Source organism: Pinus tabuliformis, chromosome 6 (genome assembly GCF_031772625.1).
Source record: "Pinus tabuliformis cultivar Carrire ecotype Pingquan chromosome 6, CPIR1, whole genome shotgun sequence".
Classification (NCBI taxonomy): Eukaryota; Viridiplantae; Streptophyta; class Pinopsida; order Pinales; family Pinaceae; genus Pinus; species Pinus tabuliformis.
The window spans coordinates 728,947,116-728,963,156 of NC_142292.1; the positions used below are offsets into that span (position 1 = coordinate 728,947,116).

The 16,041-nt window shown below is 38.7% G+C and overlaps 1 protein-coding gene across 1 annotated transcript; it reads left to right on the forward strand.

Moving 5' to 3' along the window:
• Positions 1–292: 292 nt before the first annotated feature.
• LOC149260773 (putative disease resistance protein At5g43730) lies at positions 293–11,784 on the forward strand. The gene is made up of 2 exons (XM_089460962.1): positions 293–378; positions 11,394–11,784. Exons 1-2 carry the CDS (start codon positions 293–295, stop codon positions 11,782–11,784), a joined length of 477 nt encoding a protein of 158 aa, XP_089317088.1.
• Positions 11,785–16,041: the final 4,257 nt, after the last annotated feature.

Genomic DNA, 16,041 nt, shown 5'->3' on the forward strand with positions numbered 1-16,041 from the left:
CCGAAGCCACTAGCTCTAGTGTTCACTTCCTCATAGCTGAGAATGAGCGAATGACGAAGGAACTATAGGTGGCTAAGCAGGGAGGAGACTTGGTGACAATGTCCACCCGAGATGAACTAAAGAAGGCAATACTAGATGAAGTATTGTCCTTTGGCATAGTCATGCGAGCATTGTAATCCAAATTCGGTACCGTGCATCAAGCAGTCGTTCATCTTCATGATTGGAAGCATCGATGTGTGAGAATAGCTTGCATCTTGAAGAACATACATGTTGTCGTTGAAAACATGCAGACATGGACGATGAAGCACAAGGGAGCCCTACTTCATTTGCCCAGGATGACGAGGGCCAATGTGGTCGAGTTGCAAGCGCGTATCCAGAGTCAGATCTAGAACTATGAGGACCTACCGCAACTCATCACTGGCATACAGGCTTCTCATGCACGAGTATTCAAGAGCATGGAGGTTGTGGTGCACACACATGCGATTCCATCACTTGGGACTCTCACCCAAGTGAAGACCAAGATGCAGGTCCAATAGGAGCTTGAATCGTACTTCGACGAGTTGATGCGCGTTGCTACCAGTCTAGACTTGCATATCAGTGCAAATATCATGCATAAGTATGTTGCTAGTCCAACCACATTGAGGACAATGTTGTGCATTCTTTCAAATGAGTTGGACAGAGGAGCCCAAGTAGTGTACTCGGATGCCATGGAGGCAAGGTTCAGGTTCTAGACGGATGTCATAGCGGAACACATGGACACTATCAGAGACTACCAATCTTGGCACCAATATGTTACTGTTGATCAACATGAGGATGTCAAGCAATTGGACTTTTATAGTTGTCTAAGTCAGAGTGATGTCTAGTTTGGCTTGTTCAAGCCATTGTTCACATGGGTACATGTGCATTGTAATGTTGAGTCATGTGAAGTGTAAGTCAAGTCTCAAGAGTGAATGTAATAGTCATAGAGTAGGTGAAGAGTCATGAGGGTAATTGAATGGTGACAAAGGGGAATGTCAAGGGTCACCCCACCCTTTGCTATAAATAGTCCCTCATAACTCATTGTATAGGCTTTTGGTCTTCCAAGCTTCTACTAAGATTATCTTGAAGAAGGCTTGGACAGTATTGTAACGCGGCTTGGCTTCTCCATTGCACGGAGCTAGTTCATCTCTTTGGAGGAGCAGGCGGATGTTTGTCGAACATAAGACAAACATTTCTCATGAACCTTACTATATCAACTATCACACTCGTCTGAGACTGATCCATGAGTGTTGTTCGTGTTATCTTACCTTGTATGTTGTGACTGCCGCATCTGAGTGGACTGCTCCGCTGGAAGCTGTGCATGTCCTTTGTGTGGTGTGTTCCTAGCCGAGTTGGGACTGATCCCTTTCAACCTGGAACTCACCTTCACCTTCCTCTCCCTTCAAAGTGTTGGAACCTCTCATACACATTCCTTGAATCTCTGCATCAATCACACCCTTGATAATGACAGAGTTATCTTACTTGCCTCTGTGCGACATCGCGGTCAAGGCATTACCTTACGACCCACTGCTGGGACTCCTACACCAAACGGTCTGAGGTCTAATTGGGACTTCTTATCGGGGAGATCCCCTTGACATGTCCACGGGTCTATCACCATCAACAGCTGGGAATAATGAAATATTGCAGAGACGATTGTAGAAACAGAGAATTCGTGAAAAATGACAAAACATGGACCCCACATTTCCTTAATCAACTAATGAGAAATAGAGGTAGGGATTATGTTGCGTTACAACTATTACACTTTTTTGGAATATATTCAAAGAATTATAGCTACATAGATTTGGTTAGATCAAGATTGACAGAGTTCAGTAGAAGAATCTTCCAACCTACGTGATTGGCACCTACACCCTCTTTCACCTTCCCCTTTAATTGTTTACCCTTTCCCTCTCCCTTGCCCCCCGTCGAGGATTCCTCCACCTCTAAATTTTCGCAAGTTAAATTTTGATGGAACCTCAAAAGGAAACTCGAGCCAAGGTGTGTTCGATATAGTCTTCACAAACCACTTAGGAGATTTACTATACATCTTCTCAATGTCCATGGGACACAACACCAACAATGTTTCCAAACTAAAATTGTCAGAAGAAGGAATACAAATTGTGCAAGCCCATGGATACACTAAAGTGATGGTGGAAAGTGACTCTTAGTTGGTTATAAATATGATTCTCAAAATTCTTAATGGAACCCTTATAAATAAGGTCTCTCAGAATTGGTGACTTGAAAGTCTTTTGAATTGAGTTTTTACTCTCCTTACCTCCATCTCGGTGATTATACCCACTCATGTTCATAAGAGGGGAAATAAAATAGCAATCAAGTTGGGTAATGAAGGATACACAACTCAAGCTATTTTGATTTCAATACCTTGACATTCCTTTCCAAACTATCCCATAAAACATGAGTATTGGAACTTGACCCAATAGGATTAAAACTTCCTGGATGGGTTTCTTCAATGTGATACGTGGGGAGGTGTGTTACCACCATCCTACTAGTTTACATGACAACGAGATGTGGCATCACGAACCCTTAAGAATTTAATTACCCATCATGCAATGAGCATGTTTTTGTATGATATTTTACTACTCGGTAGAGGTGGCAGTTAATTCTTGTGAGGTGAACTCACTAATAGGTCTGGTAGGAAATACGAACAAATCTGGGGGATTAATGTGGAATTGGACTAGGTGCAAGGTGAACCTATGAACTTGGTTTCTCATGCCAGGGAGAGGTTCAATTGGAAGCAATGAGGTAAGAATTTCATCTGAGATCATAATCATGTGCATGAGAAATCATTACTTCACCATGAAAATGGCTCAGCTATAGGGAATCCTCTTGGAAATGGGGGCAATTTGACATATCGATGCTTGACATACTCCAATTATTATCTTCGATATGGTGAAGGTTAGCATGCTTCTTCTCTTAGTCTGTTATGTAGAGAGCACTCTCACTAAAATTGGGGTTTATTATTGGGGGATGCAAAGGAAAAGTCGACTAAATGTATTTTTCATCCCCCTCCACTAGTTATGCAAATACTAAGCCTTTTGAATGGTTTCAAGCTCTTCGGATTGCCCTAATGTTTAAATTTAATTCTACGCACTATGTTCTCAGGTTTGTTCTTATTTTTGTGTGACATCTGCATGCAACTATGTATCTTCTCTTCCCTTTGTTTTCAAGAGGAGAGGCCATAGTATCCTCTTGACAGTTCCACAGATCTAGCTAGCTAAGTCAGGCTCTTTCCTTTGCTCCCCTCGATGTGTTAGGTATGCATTATATTCTTTTCACGACTTATATGAACCATGAATAAATGAGGGGTTGGGGGGGGGGGGTTGGTTGTTTAGACCTCCTAGTTAGGGGTATGCAAGGGGGGTTGAGGTTTGGGGAAGTGCCCTGAAAGCAACTTTTTAGGTGGTTTTTTGCATTCATTTTTTGGCCCTCATTTTTGCTAAAAGCAGTTTTCTAGTGCATCGTGGATCTTCACATGGCTTTATAGTTTCTATTATGGAACAATGCTTTGATTGGTAGTTCATATACCACAGGATGTATATTGTACTATATATTATACAAAAGATATAATGAAGAAAAAACTTATTGGTTTTCTCAGGTTTTGGTTTCCAGGATAAAATATCTATGTAAATTTGTGTGTGCCATTGTAGCTTATTTGTTTTCATTAAGAATTTGTTTGCAATGACCAAAATTGAAGAGAAAAAAAAGTGGAGCAGAGGACTTGCTCTTCTTAGTATTACAAATCACTTAAATAAGATTACATTGGAAACATCAATAATAAATGACTAGAGTTAAACTCGACACTCAAACTGAACTGGGACACTTGGAGGGATGATTTTGACACCTAATAGGTGGTTGGAATTAGATTCTCCAACGCTCCCCCTTAATTACAACCACATAAAAAAAATCAATTAAGATACCCGATGGTCTATGTCTTAGCTAGGTTTACAATTTAAAAATTAACTTCAACTTTTCTTCTTCTCTTTTTCCAGATCCTATAGCCTCTATATTGTTTCAACATTTTCTTCTTTTTGTAGGCTTCAAATTTCAGATTCTTCATTTGTTGGTTCAGGTCTTCCATTCTTCCAGGCTGTATAATCATATCATGGAATTCTTCAAATACCGACTTGTATGTGGGTTGCTTCCACATATTATGTTCTGTAGTGCTCTTTTCATCATCAATCTGTTGCAACATATGATTATAATAAAATAATATTTCTTCAGGACTCCAATACCTGAAAATTTCATTGATTTGCGCATCATGCATGCTGTATTCAAGGTTCATTTATGTAGCTTCTATGCAAACCTCATCAAGACATGGTGTTGCTAGCCACGCTTCAAGAAAATTTAATTGTTCTTCAAAATCATTCTCTGTACCTACACATTGGAAATCAATGGTAAGTTTAAAAACATCTTTAGAACCACATTGGTTCTGTTCTTTGTACTCTGCAATGAGAGCTTTTTCTTGTTGTACTTCCAGCTCTGCTTCTACATCTGTCTCTGTTTTCTCTTTCTGGTTTTCCTTCTTTGCCTCTTCCTCTGTTTCTGTCTCTCTCTCTTTGAATTATTTACTAACCTGCTCACCAAATAAAATCATCTCAGTATGATGTTTTTGTTGCATCACCTGCCACCATTCATCATTAACCAACAATTCTTCATAAAATTTTACATCAGAAATATTGTTTGTTGGATTCACCATAGCATTGACTACTCCAATAGCAATTTCACTACCATTAGCAGGCTCTATTGTTGGATTTACCAAACTTTCATCAGTAAGCTTTGTTGCCGGTTTTACAAAATCCTCATCAGCAAGCTCCGTGCTGGAATCATCATATTGTCTTCAGCAAGATCTATTGCTGGAATCACCAAGTTTTCATCCACCTATGGCTGTGCACAGTGGGGTTCACAAGCATCTATGTGCTCCTTCTCTCTTGCTTTTGCAACTTCTTCACAAACATCATCCACTTGTGACTGAGCACAATGGGATTCAACAAACTTTTCATCTCAATGTAGATCTGTTGTTATAGATCCACCTTCATCTTCAACTTCAGTGCTCCCCCTTACACAAAAACTCCTCCCAAGGGTATCCCAAGCCTCCTTGGCTGTCTTGGCTTCTGAAATCAAGGGAAGCCTCTCGACTTTTCCCATTTGTTGAGTGTTGGCTCACTATGACTCAACAAACAAAACAAATTGTAGACATCGCATCTAACTGTAATAAAAATGTCATTGTTGTTTGGCTTCCACAAACAAACTAGTCTACAAATTTCTTTACAAAGATCTTAATTCCAAAAATTCTTTACTAAAGCGACACTTTCAAAAGGATTTTAAAAAAATATTACAATGTCGAGAACTCACTTAGAACAATGCTTTTTTTTTTTAATCTCATATTAAAAAAGAACTCTTTAAAAAAACGAAGCGCTCCCTTTTTTTCAAATTCACCTTTAATACTTGGTTTGATGAGGAATGCAAAAGGTAAGGAGAATGTGGAAGGAGTCAAACAAGGATAACATAAAACTCAAAGCTTAGAAGCAGTTATTGAGCAAGAAAAAGGCTGATTTCATGGTTTCAAGAAGGGAAGAACTAATCTTCTTTGGGAAAAATAATCCCAAATTATTTTGGAAGGAGACCCAACCGAAAAAGATACAAATTGGAAATAATATTACAACTTCTAAATGGCTTGACTATGCTAGACAACTCTATAAGCAGGTTCCTAAGGTTGACCCTCCCCCCTTGGTCAACACTGATACTGAACTCTTCACGGTACAAGAGGTAGAGATCAGTATCAAGAAGTTGGGTGTTGGAAAACCGAAAGACTTAGTTGAACTCCAAGCAGAATATCTAAAGTGGGGCTCAAATATTCTTGCACTTCACATTAAAAAAAATCTTCAACAACATCATACAACAAGGTCTCCCCACAGATTGGACAACCAGTCTGGCAATAACTCTTTTCAAGAGCGGTGACGTCAATAATCCCTCCAATTATAGGACCATCATGATAAACCCTTTGTTTGCAAAGCTATTTGGAAGCATGCTAGAAAACAAAATTAGCAAGTGGGAAAAGGAAAGAGATAAGTGTGCTAAAGGGAAAGCAGGTTTTAGACCTAAACATTCCACAATTGATCATTGTGTAACTTTAAGGCACATCATTGAAAAAGTTTGGGAGAAAAAGGAAGAAGTCTTTTGTTGCTTTGTTGATTTCAGAAACACGTTTGACTCGGTTCCTAGGGATAAGCTTTGGCATAGAATGGAGGAACTTGGGGTTCCTAAACATTTGAGAGAAGTGGTGCATAGGCTGTATGGAGAGGTGAAAGTCAAAATTAGAACTTCAGCAGGCATTTTTGAAAGTTTTAGAAGCGATATCGAGGTCAAACAAGGTTGCCCACTATCTCCTACCCTTTTTTATTTATATATCGACAAGTTTGAAGAGTGGTTAAATTCACAAGGGGGTGATGGGATCTATTTGGGCAAGTTTGTTATAAGGCTTCTTTTATATGTAGATGACCTTATTCTGATTACTAAATCGGCTCTTGGTTTGCAAGAGCACTTACTATCCCTTCAACATTTTTGTAGAAGTGTAGGGATGCAAGTCAATATCAGCAAAACAAAAGTAGTGGTATTCTCTAAGAAAAGAAAACATAACCAGCATAAGTTCTACTTTGAAGCCAATATTCTGGAAGAAGTTGCGGATTACAAATACCTCGGAATTGACTTCAACAAATATCTAAGCTGGAATGGTTGTAGAAAGAAAAGAACTTTGGGGGGTTGGAAAGCATTTTATGCTTTTCAAAATAGGTGTAGAGAGGTAGAGTTATGGAATTGGAAAACCACTCAAACTCTTTTTGGGCTTCTAGTGATTCTAGCAATTCTCTATGGTTGTGAACTATGGGCCAACAATACATCCAACATGCAATGGAGATGAATTGAGAAAATTCAAAAGCATTTGATTACAAACAAATTTAAGATTAAAAGTGCAGTTCCTTATGATATTTTGTTAAGTGAAACAGGGATTGCTCCTATTGAAGCAATTGCTATGGTGCGATTCTTAAGGTATTTAAAAAAAATTGAGCAAATGGAAGAGGGTAGATGGCCTAAGGTTGTCTTTAATGATAGATTGTGCAAGAACAAAAAAACTTGGATGCAACAAAATAACAAATGGTTTAGTAAATGGGGTATAGGCTTGAACGCATGTCCCATAAACAACAAAGAGATAAAAGCTTTTGTTATGGAAAATTTCCACAAGCGTACTTGGGATAAAGAGCTAGGAAGAAAGAAAAATTACTATATTGAAGTATTTAATCCCACTCAGTCATCAACGAAAAACATAATAGAGGCCAATATCTCTTGGAGAGCCAAAATTATTATTGCTCAGTTAAGGATTAATTCTCTTAAACTCCGTTGTGAAACAGGGCGTTGGAAAAGGCCAAAGGAAGTGTTGGAGGAAAGAGTATGCATTTTTTGTTCTTTTGGAAAAGTTGAAACAAAAAAAACATTTCATTTTAGAATGTGAGGCTTTCAAAGACAACAAGGAAAGTTATGCAAATATGCTGGTAGCTAGCTCTTGGGATAATCTATTTAGCGAGGGGTTTGTCGAGAAGTTGGGAGCATTTATTTTGTAGCTTCACAGAAAAAGGACCGAATACATCAAGCAGATGAAGAAGCAATCTGTCCCATAAGCTATCTTTAGCCTCGTGGAGGTTAAAATAATTTCTTTCTTCTTTCGTTATTGTTTAAAAAAATACCTCTTATATAACCTTTATGGCATAAGGCCTCCTTTAACAAAATAACAATAACGCACCCAAAAATTACACGAGGCCTTTTTAATACATGCGCATTTGTTTATCATATATCATGATACCATATTCCATTTAAGACATTAAAAAACTAATGCATATGATTTTTGGTCATGTACCTTGACGCTTTCCAGCTAATCGCACTCTCGATCTGCTTTGTGCCTCACCTTTTTCCTCTCATGCCTTGTGGACCTTTTTTTTAAAATATCTCGGATAACACTAACGCTATGTGGGATGAGAAAATGTCGCGTGCTAACTCTTATGTAGACCTTGAAGGGCAGTGTTAGTGCTCTAACACACTGTCCATCAAAACTAACCCGCGTCAATTGAAAATTGGTGCAAGGAAACTCGATTAACACACTTTTTCCTCTCATTTCTCAGCATTAGTGGTGTCACTAACGTACTAGTTTGACTAATGTAAAGGGTTAATCTCCAAAAAACCATCTTCAACACAAACTTTGCAACAACCTTCATCTCACAGCTGCTTCACTTTGCTACAATATCTATAGCGAATCTCTGCTCTTTTCTTGTGACTACACACACGTATGAAATGCTGCTCTCAACGAGTCTTATGCTCATGTTGCTGCTCTCTGAGGGAGTCTTTTGCAAACTCGTCTCTCTTTGTTCCTCTCAAGGATTATTACACAGGCTAAGCTTCGATACCATGACAAAAATTGAAGAGAACAAAAAGTGGAGTAGAGGACTTGTTCTTCTTAGTATTACAAATCACTTAAATAAAGATTACATTGGAAACATTAGTAATAAATGACTGGAGTTAAACTCGACTAACTCAAACTGAACTGGGACACTTGGAGGGACAATTTTGACACCTAATAGGTGGTTGGAATTAGATTCTCCAACATGCAATGATTAATCATATAGGGTTAAAACTTACATGAAAGTCACTTGGTCACTCAACCTATTGCATTGTTTTAGGTTCCTTAGGTTTTGGAATTTCTTTGTCAAGCTGGGATCTCAAAGGCTCCCTGGTGTTCAAAGACCTGGCCCCTCAAAAATTTGTCACCATCCCTAGAAGTTGAATTTAGTTGTCCATAGCTCATGGAGGGAATTTATAAATGTTCTTGACCAGTTCTCTCATTTGCAAGTCAACATTCTCTATCAAAGAGCTAAGGCTCAACAAGGCGCGACTTATTACCAGAAACATAGCCATTCAAGGGCATGGATGTGGATTGAGAGCTTGGCATCCAGGTACCATGAGCTCACCCCCCAATCGTTTCAAGAGGAAATAACTCAAGAAGAATGAGATCTAGCTAATGAAAGGCTCACTCTCACTGATACAATGGTTTTGGCAAAAGTGGCATAATATTTTTTGGATGCAGGACACACTAGGGGCCACTATAGTCAATACATTTACATTGTGGATATCTATTGGCATTTGAAAATTTCCTCTTGGAAGAGTTATAGTTGATAGAAATGAAATCAAGGAGGAAATCCTCCTGACCTGAATGAGATGTAGAGGCACATGATCTCAATGAAATGATGGCTTGGACATTTAGAAAAGCAACTAGGCATCCCTCTTGATCTTTGTTGCTCCCTAGGTAACAACAAGGAACCCTTTCCAATCAAAGCCATTAATTTTGATAAGTGTGTTTGAATATCTTACAGAGACACTGCTTTTTCTATTTCTTTGTTTTAGTTCTATAGTTTTTTTAAATCAAAAAGGGCCCTAAAGGCCTAGTAGATAATCACCAAGTTTCTGTTTTTATGGCTCCAATCATAACTCTTTCTTTTGGGATAATGAAACAATTGAAGTTCTTTATTAGTCTTGTTTCCCTAATGACAAATTAGAAAACACACACATCATTAATTTGAAAAAATAAAAAATTTACTTTACAAATAGAAAAGTGTTAGATAATTTTACTTAATACTCTTTTTGGGTAAGTGATCAAAGAAAGATTTGAAAAAATAAAAAATTTACTTTACAAATAGAAAAGTGTCAAATAAATTTACTTAATACTCTTTTTGGGTAAGTGATTAAAGAAAAAGTATGGAATTTTATAGTAATTTGAAAAAGTATTAAAAAATATAATTTAAATACAAAATATAATTTAATACTAAATATAAAAAATACATATTTTAATATTATAAATAATGTAATTATATAAAATTAATTGATTAATATTATTCCAAATGTAAATATCAATCAAATTAAATTAAAATAATATAATATAATAAAATAAAGATTTTTTTGGTGGACGTAGTGACCACTCACTGACCAAGATGTTCGTGAAGCACACTAAAAAAATATATAATAAAATAAAATAGAGAAAATCTGTCCAAACAAAATTTTAATTATTAGATATATAAAATTTTGAAAATAAAACTTAATTAAATGCAAATTTAAAGTACCCCTTTCGTCGCTATTCTTAAATCTCTCACATAGATATTCGACGGATTCTCGGCACTTGCTTTACACTGGCTATTGATAACCCATCATCGATTGCTGTGACAAAAATATCGGTTAAGAAAAAGTTAGAAAAAGGCAAGTAAAACGGAAAATAAATATAGAAATAATTTAAATTTAAATAACAAAAATATTATTTATATATTTTATAAATATTTTTTAAAAAACAAATTATATTTTAATATTATATAAAAATAAAAATAAAATTATAAAAAATAATTTAATTAAAAACATTATATAAAAAATTTAAATGATAAAAAAATTGCTTTCTTACTTACCCTGTTTTTGTTGATAAATATTCTTTAAAAATATTTTCTAACTTTATTTTCACGTTCTCATCTTCCCATAGAATGCCTTTCCACCAACTAAGTGGATATCCTAATATTGCAGATAAATTTAGCAGCTTTTCTATTCCATTCGGAAATCTCTTCAAATTTGGCGTCGACTCTAATGGAGAGAGCTCCGTTATGTAGTTTCACCTGTACAAATATACCATTTCAAGATGTTCAAACTTTCAATTAGGCAGACTCAACCCTTCGTAACGCAATAGTCCTAAACTCTGCAGCTTCTTCATGTCTTTTAGAAGGTTCTGCATGATTTCATCTGCACTATTAGGTTGGTAGACCAACTGTAATTGCCTCATCTCCGACCAGGTTCCCATTATGCCATCTTTAAATGCTGACTTTGTTCCACCCAGGGACGGTTTTACGCGTACTCTCAACTCCGTCAGGTTATTAAGACCCTTTAAACTCCAAATACTTGCAGGCGCTTCCTTTTCCACGCTTAAAAATGTGCCTAACACGAGTCTGCTCAATGAAGTTCAGAGATCTCACGAGGAATCATCTGTAGCGACTCACACCCGCCTAAATAAAGAGACCTGAGATTTTGAAGCTCTCCAATCTTAGATGGGAATGATTCGAGAGATTTACAGAATGGAAGATGCAAAAATTGAAGTCTAGAAATATGGTATATTTCTTCTGGCAAATCTTTGATGGGAAGTTCCTGTAATGAGAGAAACTCAAGCATTCTTAGCTGCCCAATTGACGTTGGGACTGAAGATATTTTGGTGCAGCCTGACAGATTAAGAACCCTGAGAGAGGTTACGCTGAGTAGAAATTCTAGAGTCGCAGGATCGTGTTTCGCAGAGTTGCTTTCAAAGACGAGCGCTGGAAGCTGTTTCGCAGAGTTGCTTTCAAAGACGAGCAAGTTTCTGTGGATATAGAAGAGCGTGCCAGGATGATGGCCAACGAGTGGAAAGGCCTGCCTGTGGCCGTCAATGTTGTGGCCGCAGCAATGGTTGGGAAAAGCAGTGTATATGAATGGGACAATTGTTTATCTTCCATTCAAAAGGTAGATCCATCTTTTCCAGCGACTCATCCTCGCCTTGATGCACAGCTCTATGCACTACTCCGCTATGCTTATCATTCTCTGCCCAATTCACAACTGAAGAACTGCTTTCTATATCATGCTATGTACAAGCAAGATCAAGAAATTTATACTCCCCATTACTGCAAATGTGGATTGGAGAAGGCTTAGTCAAGAGCAAACAAGGAAGCTATTTAATGGACATGGCCATTGGGCGAAAGTATGTAAAACTCATGGTAGACCGCTGCTTATTCCAGAGATTTAGACAGGGCACGACTGCCTTTTCATGGAATACAATAAGAGTTGAGGAGTGTATTCGTGATATGGCGGTGTACATTGGGCAGAGAGAGGAGAACTGTTTATTCATGGCAAATCAAAATCAAAGAAATTTCCCGAGGTTCAGAATGAGAATTGCTGCAGGATATCATTAGCCAATAATCTTTTGGAAGATCTTCCCAGTCATGAGTTGAGATGCCCAAAGCTCGCGAGTCTCAGCTTATACAACAATCCAAATTTGAAAGAGCTTCCGTCAGGATTTCTACTCAGCGTAACCTCTCTCAGGGTTCTCGATCTGGCGGGCTGCACCAAAATAACTTCAGTCCCAGCGTCAATTGGGCAGCTAAGAATGCTTGAGTTTCTCTCATTAAAAGGGCTTCCCATCAAAGATTTGCCGGAAGAGATATGCCATCTCTCTAGACTTCAATTTTTGCATCTTTCAGGTTGTAAATCTCTAGAATCATTCCCATCTACGATTGGACAGCTTCAAAATCTCAGGGGTCTTTATTCAGGCGGATGTGAGTCGTTACAGATGATTCCACGTGAGATCTCTGAACTTACTTCATTGAGCAGCCTCGTGTTACAGACATCTTTAAGTGTGGAAAAGGAAGCGCCTGCAAGTATTTGGAGTTTGAAGGGTCTCAAAAACCTGACGGAGTTGTGGGTACGCGTAGAACCGTCCCAGGATGGAACAAAGTCAGCATTTAAAGATGGCATAATGGGAACCTGGTCGGAGATGAGGCACTTACAGTTGGTCTACCCAATTAATAGTTCAGATGAAATCATGGAGAATCTTCCACAAGACATGCAGAACATGAAGAAGCTGCAGAGTTTTAGACTATGGAATTACAAAGGGTTAAGTCTGCCTAATTGCAAATTTGAACATCTTGAAATGGTAGAATTGTACAGATGCAACAACATGACGGAGCTCTCTCGATTGGAGTGGATGCCAAATTTGAAGCTTCTAAAGTTGGAAGAGTGCAAGAATTTGAGAGAGTTGGGGATAGGGAGCCGTGGCAGGGTTCCGAGTGGATATTTGAAGTTACAGAAGTTGGTTCTCAAAGATCTGGAGATGTTAGAGAGTGTAGCTGGACCATCAAACAGTGGAGTGTGGGATGAGAGGACACTACCAGAGCTCCGTGTGTTGAAGATAAGGAATTGCTGGTCTTTGAAAAAAGTAGTTTCCCTTTTTAACTGTGCATGCTTCCTCTGCAACACCACCATTCAAGTTCTATCCAAAGAACTTGAAGGCCCTCTGTTTATTAGATAAAGAGCCGTATCTTAGATAAACAGCCGTATCTACAGCATCTGCCCAAAATCCCGACGGAAGCTCTTTTAAATTTGGATTGTCGTATAAGTTGAGAATCGGAAGCTTTGTGCATCTCAACTCAGTGGGTAGATCTTCCAAAAGATTACTGGCTAATGAAATCCTGCAGCAATTCTCATCGTGAATTTTAGGGAAATTTCTTTGTCCTTCATTTGCCATGAATAAACAGTTCTCCTCTTTCTGCCCAATGTACACAGCCATATCACGAATACAATCGTCAACTCTTATTGTATTCCGTGCATAGACATCCGGGCGTTGCCTAACTTTTATTGTAGTCCTAAATATATTCGTGCTGTGACGAACTCTCTGGAACAAGCAACGGTCTACAATGAGTTTTAGGTATTTCCGCCCAATGGCCATGTCCATTAAATAGCTTCCTTGTTTGCTCTTGACGAGGCCTTCTCCAATCCACATTTGCAGTAATGTGAGCGTATCAATTTCTTGATCTTGCTTGTACATAGCACAATATAAAAAGCACCTCTTCAGGTCTGAATTGGGCAGGAATCATAACCATACCGGAGTACTGCATAGAGCTCTGCATCAAGACGAGGATGAATCGCTGGAAAAGATGGATCTACCTTTTTAATGGAAGACAAACAATTATCCCATTCATCTACACTGGTTTTTCCAACTATTGCTGCGGCGACTGTATTTACGGCCACAGGCAGACCTTTGCACTCGTTGGCAATTTTCGTGGCACGGTCTTTGCACAAGTCATCCAATAACAGAAGAAAGTTCTTCTCCTTCAGATATGCAGACAACTTCATCTTTCTCTCATCAAAACTGCTTGGGAGGCTTAAATCTATTTCATGAGCAAGACGATCCTGCAACTCTAAAATTCCACAATTTTGGGAAACTGTGATCCAAATGACATGCTCGAAAACATTACCTACCTGTCTATATTTATTGCAGAGAAATTGGAGGAGGTGCGTTTTCCCAGAGCGGGGTATGCCATATACACCAATTACGTGAACATGGTCACCTTCGTTAAGCCACTTCTCTACTTGATCTTGAGCATCTATAAACCCGGAACCTCCAAACTCAGAGGAGGTTGCTGCTTCTTGAGGGAATATTTCCTTCTTTTCATATAACGGTTTTGATAAAAAAACTCGGGAGAAGTCACCAAATTTGACAAGTCACTTTGGATGCTGTCATAGATGTTGTCAAAAGATGCTCTCCATTCCCTTATTTCTTTGGAGAGACTCTTGGGTTCACACACGACACAGTCGCCAAAGATTCGGCGTCGTGCGGAGTAGGCCATCTGCCATCTGCCTCTGTAAGAGCGATCGAGTAGGCCATGTGCCTCTGTAACAGAATTTTGCAGCAATTGTAACCAATTCTTCACGATGTTCAGGAGCTCTCTCTTTTGACGTTGGAAGAGGGTGGTAATATCCGGTTCATCCCGGAAGAGGGTGGCAATATCCTGTACAAGGTTCTCCATACGCCTCAAGTGATCAGTTTGCAGAATCTGACGGTTATCCTCCTTGTTAATAACACCCTCCAGCAGTTTGATGACCGGGCCGACCATATGGGTGTTGACGGTGTTGCCTGCAAGAGGAATGTGATCAAACCAGTCACTTTCAAAGCGTTCAAAGAGATGATTAAAAAATGCTTTCCATGCTCTTATTTTTTCGGAGAGTCTCCCTGGATTGCACAACACAGAGTCGAGACACCTTTGGCGTTGTCCCCGCGGCTGATCGAGCAGGCCTTTTGCCTCTGTAAGCGAATTGTGCAGCAGTTGCAACCAAATCTTCACCATCTCAGGCGCCTCTTTCTGTTGAAATCGGAAGAAGATGCCAATATCTTGCACAAGGTTCTCCATAGGTTTGAAGTCAGTTTGAAGAATCTGACAATTATCCTCCTTTTCAATAACATCCTTCAACAACTTCATGACTGGGTTGATTATGGCGTCGACTGCAGGTACTGTGCTCACGGTTGCCATGGCTTTCTTGGTATCCGGGAGAGCAGCGCAGAGAAAAGGAATGCGAAAATGCTATATCTGTGCCTGTGATATGTAAAGCTGCAAGGGAGGTCGAACAAGGGAAATTGTCGATTGGATGTAAACAAGGTAAAGAGCAGTCAGTCATCCAAGAAGCATTAATATATAATGTTACGAGAAAATAATATTTTCTTGGAGAGTCCGCATAACGTGGCGATGAAGCGACTTGAGAGCGAAGAAAAGTTTCTGCGAATCTGAGAGTTTATTTGGAAAAGAAAAAGCAGAAAATGTGTGGTGAGATCCGTGATCATGGTGCTCACTGTTGTTATTATGAAGCTCCATGGAAGAAAAGTTAAAGTCAGAGGTAAATGTACGCCACGAATAGCAAAACACACCAAAGAAGATAGGAATTCGCATCGAGTTGCCTTTGCCTTTAGCTTTAGATTGGTCTCCACATGAATGGAAAAGCAATTCCATAATTGCGGTACCTGTTAATTCCTGTAATTTGTCTGATAAAGTAAAAGCAGCGATTTGTACCTCCAAGAAGAAGAGTTGCCTTTAACTTTAGGTTGGGCTCCACATGAATGGAAAAGCAATTCCATAATTGCGGTACCTGTTAATTCCTGTAATTTGTCTGATAAAGTAAAAGCAGCGATTTTTACCTCCAAGAAGAAGAGTTGCCTTTAACTTTAGGTTGGGCTCCACATGAATGGAAAAGCAATTCCATAATTGCGGTACCTGTTAATACATGTAATTTCTCTGAACGGAGGAGGCGAAGTATCGGAATTGAGTAAAAGGAGGAGGAAGAAGGGGGTAAAGTATAAGAATATGAAAAAGCAAAAACATATATAATAGAGAGAGCTAAACATGTCCCAAAAAAGTATTG